This window comes from Belonocnema kinseyi, chromosome 9 (genome assembly GCF_010883055.1).
Source record: "Belonocnema kinseyi isolate 2016_QV_RU_SX_M_011 chromosome 9, B_treatae_v1, whole genome shotgun sequence".
NCBI lineage: Eukaryota > Metazoa > Arthropoda > Insecta > Hymenoptera > Cynipidae > Belonocnema > Belonocnema kinseyi.
Genome location: NC_046665.1, coordinates 101874672 through 101885128, shown reverse-complemented (window position 1 = coordinate 101885128; position 10457 = coordinate 101874672). Strand labels below are relative to the sequence as shown.

The window sequence follows — 10457 nt, the reverse complement described above, 5'->3', positions numbered from 1 at the left end:
CATAATAAAAAACGTTTAAAAAGTTGCAAAACCACCTTGAACAATCCAAAAGTTATTTATAATTCCAAATTAATTACATGACACTTGAAAATTTCCCCCTCTTAATAATTTTCCTGAAAAACTACCCTTCCACGTGAAGGTATACAGCGGAAAATGTATGTATGGAAAAGGATAAAAATAATAGAACTTAGAAAACACTGCTAGTCGATATTTTTTTGCTCATTTTTTGCTCTTCGATAATGTATAATACGCAACAAAAAAACTACCCCTAACTTATACATAACTTCCCCTTGTCATAAAAAATGTTTTAAAAGTTGGAAAACCACCTTGAAGTATGCAAAATTGATTTAGAACTCCAAATTGACCATCTCATCAAATTGACTCATTGTGACCCTCAAATATAATTGTGTAACTTGACATTTTAAAGAGACATTCTTTAGACTAATGAGAATTGATTTCTACAAAAAAAATATTAAAAATATAATTTGCATTGAGTAAAGAGTAAGAATAGCTTATAAAAAATGACGCATTTAAGTTGAAGACCAACTGAAGGGACTGCAGGTGGACGGCTGCAAAAAAAGTTGACCCTCGTTCGGTCCGCTCATTGTACATCGTATTTTCTGCAATCTCAAGCTGCGGTCATTGAAAATGAGTTGAATGGCAAAGTAATAAGATGTTAATAAATCTATAGCCGCTCTCTGGGTTAAACCTGTATCTGGTGTAAGGACTTCTTTAATTGAAATCAGGAAAACTTGAAGCCTCAGATAACGATTTGGCCAACAAGCCCGTTAAAATTTCTCAAATGTGATTTTTTGGGCCACCCTAAAGGGTAGTTTCGGGGGAAATTATAATGAGAGAGAAATGTGCAAGTTTCGTGTTATTAATTTTGAGTCCTAAATCATTTTTGCATTGTTCAAGGTGGTTTTCCAACTTTTAAAACGTTTTTGATCACGAGGGGTATGTCTGTAGGACTTAGGGATAGTTTTAGGTAAACGTATTCTATATTATAAGAGAGCAAAAAAAGAGCAAAAAAATATCAAGTAACAGTGTTTTCTAAGTTCTATAATTTTTTCTTTTTTCATATATATATATATATATATATATATATATGTTCCGCTGTATACGTTCACATGGAAGGGAAGTTTTTGAGGAAAATTATGAAAAGGGGGAAATTTTAAAGTGCCATGTAATCAATTTGGAGTTCTAAATCATTTTTGCATTGTTCAAGGTAGTTTTCCAAGTTTTAAAACGTTTTTGATGACGAGGGGAGGTTATGTATGACTTAGGGGTAGTTTTTGGGTAACGTATTACATATTATCGAAGAGAAAAAAAAATCTAAAAAATATCGAATAACAGTGTCTTCTAAGTTTGATTATTTTTAATGCTTTTTTCATAAATATAAATGTTCTGTTGCATACGTTCACGTGGAAAAGTAGATTTGAGCATATTATAATAAGATAGAAAATTTTAAGTGCCATGTAATTCATTTGGAGTTATAAATCATTTTTACATTTTTCATGATAATTTTGCAACTTGTAAAACGTTTTTGTCGACGAGGGGAGGGTATGTATGACTTGGGGGTAGTTTTTTGTAAACGCATTATATATTATCGCAGAGCAACAAAAGAAGAAAGAATATCAACTAACAGTGTTTTCTTAGTTTTATTATTTTTTATGCTTTTTTCATACCTATATATGTTGCGCTGCATACGTTCATGTGGAAGGGTAGTTTTTCCGAAAAATCATTGAGAGGGGGAAATTTTCAAGTGTCATAATAAATTTGTTATTCTAAACCATGTTCACATTGTTCACGGTAGTTTTCCATCTTTTAAAACGTTTCTGATCACAAGGGGTAGGTATGTATGATTTAGGGGTAATTTTTCGGGAACGTATTATATATAATCAAAGAGCAAGAAAAGAGGAAAAAACATCATCTAGCAGTGTCTTCTAAGTATGATTATTTTTAATTCTTTTTTCATACATATATACGTTCTGTAGCGTACGTTTACGTGGAAGGGTAGTTTTGGGTAAATTTTAAAGAGGGCGAAATTTTCAAGTATCCTGTAATTAATTTAAAGCCCTAAATCATGTTTACATTACTGAAGGCAGTTTTCCCATTTTGAAAACGTTTTTGATCACGGGGGGTAGTTGTGTAAGACTTAGGAGTAGTTTTTTGGGAAACGTAATATATGTCATCATAGAGCAAAAAAAAGCAAAAAAATCTCCACTTATCGTTTATCGCATCATAATCATTTTTAGTGATTTTTCGTAGGTGGCGGCGCTCAGTGGACGTCCTGCAAGCGCCTCCACCCTTTTCTCCAAAGTTTAAAGAGCAAAAGAAATTTTGTTAGCATAAAATTAGCAAAAAAGCAAAAAAATATGGCGTATTCCATTTTATAATTTGCCTTGATGGCGGCGCTGAGTGGACGGACCTGAAAACTTTCTGAAAATGCTTATCAAATTAAATAAAAACTGAGTAAATTTACTATAGAAATTACTGAATTTCGTTTTCAACGACCTAATTTCGTAAATTTTAGTTAGTTCAGTATCTTAAATTTGCCTGAATTTTTCGAAGATTTCTAACAGTGGAGATAAAAATTTTATTTGTTTTCGGTCTCCTAAGTATTTTTCTCGGACGCTAATGAAATTTTGTATAATAATATTAGTAATCTGGTTGTATTAAATTTTGAAATTTGTCTAGAATTTTTCTTTCTTATTTTTCAGCTTGCGCCTGGGGGATATCTCTTTTACTCTGGCCACCATGGATTTACGCATGGCCTTATATCGAGGGCGAAAGAACCGTGAACGAAAACGACTGTTATATTCAATTTCTCGAGACAAATCATTATATTACATTTGGCACTGCGATCGCTGCTTTTTACATACCAGTCAGCGTAATGATATTCCTTTATTGGCGTATATGGCGGGAGACGGAAAAGCGTCAAAAAGACTTACCAAATCTGCAAGCTGGAAAACAAGACGCTAGCAAAAGGAGTAATTCGAGGTATCTATTTTATCCTTTTGTTTCATGTTTCTTTAATTTTATTTATCACAAGTTTTTTTCGATAGGATGACATAAAAGTGCGTTCATAAATTGCGGAAAGTTTTTTTCTAGAATTTGAAACCCCTTTACACCTTTCTTTAAGGTCAGTATTTGTTGCTAACTAAATTATTTCCACGAATTTATTTAGGGCTTACTCAAAAAAGCAAAGAAAGATTTTGATTTTCCACGAAAAAAAATAGAATTGTCTACAAAATAGTTGAACTTTAAAAAAATTGTTGATTTTTTATTTAAAAAAAAAATCAATTTTATACAAAAAAAAGAGTGTTCAACAAAGTAGCTAAATTTTCGTCAAAAAAGACAATAGTTAATATCTCAGCAAAAAATTATTTCATTTTAAATCAAAAAAAGTTAAATTTAACAGCTACAGAATTCTCAACAAAATACTTGAATCCTCAACTTAAAAAGTTTAATTCACAACTTAACAGTTGCATTTATTAATCAAACAGTTAACTTTTTAACAACAAAAATTAATTTTCAGCAATATGCAATAATTTCCAGCCAAATAGTTAATTTTTCATATAAAAAATATAAATTTTATGCCGAAAATGGAATATTTATTTAGATTAATGAAATTATTTTTCAACAAAACGGTTGCTTTTTTTACGAAAAAGATTGAACAAATACGAAGCAAGACATATTTTTAACACGAAAATATGAATTTTTTACAAAAAATGTTGATACTCGACGAAATTGTTAAACTTATATTTGAAAAAAGTAATTTCACATTTTAAAGAAATTTCAACAAAAAAGTTCAATTTTCAGCATCAAAAGATGAATTTTCAACGTAAAATTATCAACCTAAGCATATACATTTTAATTTTACAACATTTTTGAATCAAATTGTTAAATTTTTATTTAAAAAATTAATTTTGCACATAAAAAAATTCAACAAAGTATTTTAATTTTTTACTCAAAAAGCTAATTTTTCACTAAAACGGATTATTTTTGAACTATAAAGTTGTATATTTAAACAAAAACATTACAGTTCTAGCAAAAAAGAAAATTTTTTAATAAATACCATTAATTTTTAACCAAATAGTTCAATTTTTAACCCAGAGGATTAATTTTCTACGAAAAAAGATAAATTTTTCCTAAGATATAAATGCATTTTCAACTAAATAGGATACATTTTTACAATAAAATAGTTCAATTTTTACCAAAGAAATATATTTTTAAATTAATCTCTATAATAAAATTTTGCTTTTTTTCAATTTTAAATATGATTTTTTATTACCGTCAAGATTTAAGAAAACTTAACCATTGAAGCAAAAAAAAATTCTGCCTTCATTTCCTTAAAACCTCATGACATGTTTTGACCAAACTTTCTTTGTTTTGATTCGGCAAATCTATATCTAGAAAGAAAATTTTTTTTTTAATTGAAACTAAATTTTTTATTACTGCCCAAGGTGGAAAAAACGTGTCCCTCGACGGAAAGAAAAACTTTCACCATACATTTTCTCAGAAGTTGATAACATTTTCGCATCTAACTTTTTAGAGTCCAATTAAGATTGACTTATCTCAAAAGTACTTTCTCATTCTTTTAAGATAAAAAATTCAATTTTGAGGACATTTTTTGTCTCTCCTGTAAAATCGTGAAATTGTGAATTGGGCCCTTATAACTTTCATGCAACCTTTCACCAATATTTGTACCAAATAATTTTTTTAAATTTGTTTTTTAAACTTTCTTGAACAAATTAATATTACTTTTTTACGAAAAAGTACATCATTTGCATTAAAAAATTCAATGTTTATGTCCCACAGTGATGAGGCCTTGGATCTGGATGAATGCAGGAGACCAAGAAGCGAGTCAAGTACGGGAGCAGATGAACTAAATACTCACTTCGCTGTTTCTTATCTGGATAGGCATTATCCTCAACATAAACAAGTAAGATTTTAAAATTTTTCTTTCGATCATAATAATTATACAATTTTATATAAAAATTAGTAGGATGCAATCTGTGAAAAATTTAAACAAGTTACGTTAAAAAAATTTTAATTATTATTATATTTTATTCATTATTTTTATCTTTTCAAATTAGCTTATGTTTATAGAAGTATCTTAAAAATTTCAAAAGCAAAATTCTTTTCTCAATTTGAATAACTTTAATATTTCAGTATGAAATACCTTGTATTCCTAAGATATCAAATCAAAATATGTATTAAGTTTTTAATAAAAAGAAGATGAATTTTATAACAAAAAGATCAATTTTCAACAAAATAGTATCTTGAAAAAATATTCATTTGAAGCAAACAAGTTTAATGTTTAAACAAATAATTTAATTTAAACCAAAAGTATACATCTTTATCAAAAACCTTAGCTTTCAACCGAATAGTTTAATTTTCTGCCAAATTGTTAAATCCTCAACTAAACCAGATTAATTTAGAACTAAAATAATGCATTATTCACAACAACAAAATTACTTTTCCGCCAAGACGATTGATTATCGTCCAAAAATGACGAATTTTTAACAAAATACATGAACCGTCAACTAGAAAAATCAAATTTTAATCAAAAATATCATTTTTCACAAAAAAAGTAAAAAGAAACATTTTAATATAATAGATTAATTTTACACCAAAATGGTAAATCTTTAAAAAATTATCTTCTAACAAAGCAATTAAATTTTTAACCAATAAGGTGAATCTTAAAAAATATAAATGTTTAACAAAATAGTTCAATTTTCAATCAAAAAGATTAATCTTAACATTTAAAAAAATGAATGTGTAATATGCTAGTTACACTTTCAACCTAGAAGTTGAATTTTTAACAAAAAATAAATAAATTCTCAAGGCAAACGAAAAAAAAATGGTAACTAAATTAATACATTTTTAACCAACGAGAAGAATTGCCAATTAAAATTATGGATCTTTTACCAATTATTTTTTGACCCTGAAGTTCAATGTTATAAACATGGAATAGTTAAATTTCTATACAATGAGATAAATCTTAGAAAATATGGACTTTTGACAATATAGTTCAACTTTCAACCAAGTAGTTGAATCTTCAACAAACATTTAATTTCTAACTAGATAGTTAAATTTTTAACCAAGAACATGAACTTTTTAGCAAAAAGATTAACGTTCTACCATAAAACAAGAATTTTTAACAAAATATATCAATTTGCGATAAAATGGTTAAATTTTAAAGCCATAAGGACGAATGATTTGTAAAACGGTTGAATTTTCATTTTAGAAATAAAATTCATCAGTGAAAAAATTAATTTTCTAGCAACAAGTTCAAAATCCATAAAATTTTTTTATTTTTAACCGAATAGTTAAAGCGTCCAGCAAAAGGTTTAATGTTTTACCAAGAAACACGAACTTTCAATAAAATCCATCGATTTTCAATCCAAAAGTTTATTCTTAAAGCCAAAAAGACAAATTATTTATAAAACGGTTAAATTTTCAAAATAAAAATATAATTCTTCGGAAAAAAAGAAAAAATTTTAGCAAAAAGTTAAATTTTCATAGTAAGTGTTTGAATTTTGAAGCAAATAATTTCATTCATACCATAAAGACAAATTTTTGACTAAAAGCATCATTTTTTAACGAATACTTTAATTTCCTACCCAATTTCTGAACCTTCTACCAAAACAGATTAACTTAGGACCAAATATTTGGATTTTAAACCTAAAAGGATAAATTTTCAAAGGAGCATATTAGTTTTCGACCAAACAAGACGAATTTAAAAAAAAATGTATGAATTTTTTACTCAAAAAGATCAAATTTCAACAAAAGAGTTCAAACCAGAAAATGATTTTTCTGTCCAGGAGATTAATTGTTTTTTAATTGAATTGTTAAATTTCCAATCGAACTTTTTAATCTTAAAAGCTATGACTTTTTAACAAACTAGTTGAATTTTCAACCAAGTAGAAAAATTGTTCAACTGCAAACCGATTGAATTTCCAACCCAAGAACATAATTTTTTAACAAAAGAAAGGTAGTTTTCTACCAAAAAGTTAAATTTTCGTAATAGTAGTTCAATATTTAAGAAAAATGTTAAGTTTGAACTAAATTGCTTGATTTTCTATTAAAACGTTAAATTCTTAGACAAACCAAATTAATTTAAACCACAAAGTTTATTTTTTGACCCGAAAAGATGAAGTTTTAACAAAAATGTGAATTTTCAACTGAAAAAGATCAATTTTCAATTAAAAATATTGATTCATAAAAAAAATGAAACCTAACTTTCTTTTCAAAAAAAAATTAATTGTCAACCAAAAAGAAATACAAAGAAGAAATAAGGATTCCAGTAGATAGGTAGGGGGTGTTCTGGATACAGATTTTCCGTATGAATAGCAAACTTGCGGCTAGAGCGCAGAAAGCTGTAAAAGTAGTTTCGCTCCTTATGCTGACTAATGAATCGCAGTTTTGAACTATCCACACTATCGATATTGGAAATCAATACTCAAAAATCATGGGAATGGATATTTTCAGCCCCAAAAATATGGAATAGGAGATGATCTGCTATACGAAATCGCAATATTAGACTATCTCATACCTGCTATTCCCGTAATTGAAGTTTTTCACCCCTTAATAATATAATTTTTGTATTAAATGTTTATCGCAATGATGCGTCATTGAAAATTTCCAAGATCTGCAACCACTCTCGTGATATTATAAAAATTCTCGGTAAACAAAATTCCTTTATGATGACGTCATCATGATTTCCGGAAACCATAGCTTTGTGAAGTAAATTGAATAACGGTTAAAGACGCATTATTTTTGCACTCTTATGTTAATTATTGCATCATATGGTGAAATACTACGCAAAAGTCACCAGAAATTTTGGGGAGGGAGTGGGTAGGTGTCTATAAGAGGAGGCTGGTTCTTCTCTTTCTTCAGTTTGTTGTCGGATGCCAGATTGTATAGAAGAAAAGCAACAAGAGCTAAAAAGTCGTTTAAACGTATTTTTAAAGAGCATTCAAGAGCTAAAGCAAGTCATTCAAGTGCGAACCGATATACAAACTCTGACAAGGAAATTTAAAAGTTTGAATCATGAAGACAACAGACAGTGAAGGAGAAGACAAAAATAGATTTCCTACAATCAAACAAAACCGCTCGCAGTGAAGATTTTCTTCCAACAAAGAAGCTGACAGACCTAAAAGTTAACAAGGGATACGAAATAACGGACATTAAGGAGGCTAAACCAAAATATGGAACAAAATATTCACCGTTTTTCTACCTCAAAGAAGGGCAAAACTGTTTGAAGAGGATAAAAATCTGTTTATGCAAATGAAGAAAGTCTGTGAAGATCAGCATCTTGAAATGATGTATTTGGGTGGACGCTTCAACTCCATTGAATTTGTGGAGAAAAATATATAAGTGTGTGTGCAGTTTTTCAATTATTGTTCAGTCTGTGACAAGCTTCAGTGAGATATTCATCATGCCGTATACTCCACGAAATCAAATGTTACATGCGATCACATACAACATGAATTCATCCTTTCAAGATGCTGATCTTCTCAGACTTTCTTCATTTGCAAAAGCAGATTTTTATCCTCTTCAAACAGTTTTGCCATTCTTGAGGTAGAAAAACGGTGAATTTGTTTTCTATGATTACAAGCGTTCTCGTTTCATATTTTGTTTCAGCCTCCTTAATTTCCGTTATTCCGTATCCCTTGTTAACTTCTAGGTCTGTCAGCTGCTTTGTTGGAAGAAAATCTTCACTGCGAGCGGTTCTGTTTGATTGTAGAAAATCCATTTTTTTCTTCTCGTTCACTGCTTGTTGTCTTCAAGATTTACACTTTTAAATTTCCTTATTAGAGTTTGTATATCGGTTCGCACTTGAATGACTTGCTTTAGTTCTTGAATGTTCTTTAAAAATACGTTTAAACGACTTTTTAGCTCTTGTTGCTTTTCTTCTTTACAATCTCGCATCCGACAACAAACTAAAGAAAGAGAAGAACCAGCCTCCTCTTATAGATACCTACCCCCTCCCTCCACCAAATTTCTGGAGACTTTTGCGTAGAATTTCACCATATGATGCAATAATTAACATAAGAGTGAAAAAATAATGCATCTTTAAACGTTTATTCAATTTACTTCACAAAGCTATGGTTTCCGGGATTCGACAATGACGTCATCAGAATGGAATTTTGTTTACTCCAGAAATCGTTTAACATTAAATGAAATATGACACCCCTTTCGGCAAATATTAAAGGAGAACGTTTAATTAATTTAGTTCACATAGATAAGGATTCCAGGAATCGATGATGACGTCATCAGAATGGAATTTCGTTTACCGAGAAACGTGTTCGAACCTGCATGAAAAAACAGCATATAATGCCTCATTTTCTCAGTAATACATGTAACATGATACCATTTTGAAAGAAAACAATTCTCAGAATTTTATGTAATTTGATAACATTGTTTTTTCCATTATTTCACGATTCGTGAAACACGGCAACACTGTAGATAAGGATTCCTGGAAATATGGTGACGTCATCAGAATGGAATTTTGTTTACTCCAGAAATCGTTTAACATTAAATGAAATATGACACCCCTTTCGGCAAATATTAAAGGAGAACGTTTAATTAATTTAGTTCACATAGATAAGGATTCCAGGAATCGATGATGACGTCATCAGAATGGAATTTCGTTTACCGAGAAACGTGTTCGAACCTGCATGAAAAAACAGGATATAATGCCTCATTTTCTCAGTAATACATGTAACATGATACCATTTTGAAAGAAAACAATTCTCAGAATTCTATGTAATTTGATAACATTGTTTTTTCCATTCTTTCACGATTCGTGAAACACGGCAACACTGTAGATAAGGATTCCTGGAACTATGGTGACGTCATCAGAATGAAATTTTATTTACCCCAGAAATTGTTAAACATTATATGAAATATGACACCCCTGGCGGCGAATATCAAAGGAGAACGTTTAATTAATTTAGTTCATAGATAAGGATTCCAGGAATCGATGATGACGTCATCAGAATGGAATTTTATTTACCGAGAAACGTGTTCGAACCTGCATGAAAAAACCGGATATAATGCCTCATTTTCTCAGTAATACATGTAACATGATACCATTTTGGAAGAAAACAGATCTCAGAATTATATGTAATTTGATATCATTGTTTTTTCCCATTCTTTCAAGATTCGTGAAATACGGCAACACTATAGGTAAGGATTCCTGAAACTATGGTGACGTCATCAAAATGGAATTTTGTTTACCCCAGAAATCGTTAAACATTATATGAAATATGACACCCTTGTCGGCAAATATCAAAGGAGAACGTTTCATTAATTTAGTTCACATAGATAAAGATTCCAGGAATCGATGATGACGTCATCAGAATGAAATTTTGTTTACCGAGAAACGTGTTCGAACCTGCATGAAAAAGCAGGATAGAAGGACTTATTTTCTCAGTAATACA

At 29.5% G+C, this 10457-nt stretch overlaps 1 protein-coding gene across 1 annotated transcript in view; it reads left to right on the top strand.

Moving 5' to 3' along the window:
* The window catches only part of LOC117180662 (muscarinic acetylcholine receptor DM1), a 50479-nt gene that overhangs the window by 14945 nt on the left and 25077 nt on the right, over positions 1–10457 (top strand). Inside the window, exons 2-3 of the mRNA XM_033373152.1 lie at positions 2724–3003; positions 4825–4948. Coding sequence (XP_033229043.1) covers positions 2724–3003; positions 4825–4948 — 404 coding nt within the window. The remainder of the gene's footprint in view (positions 1–2723; positions 3004–4824; positions 4949–10457) is intronic.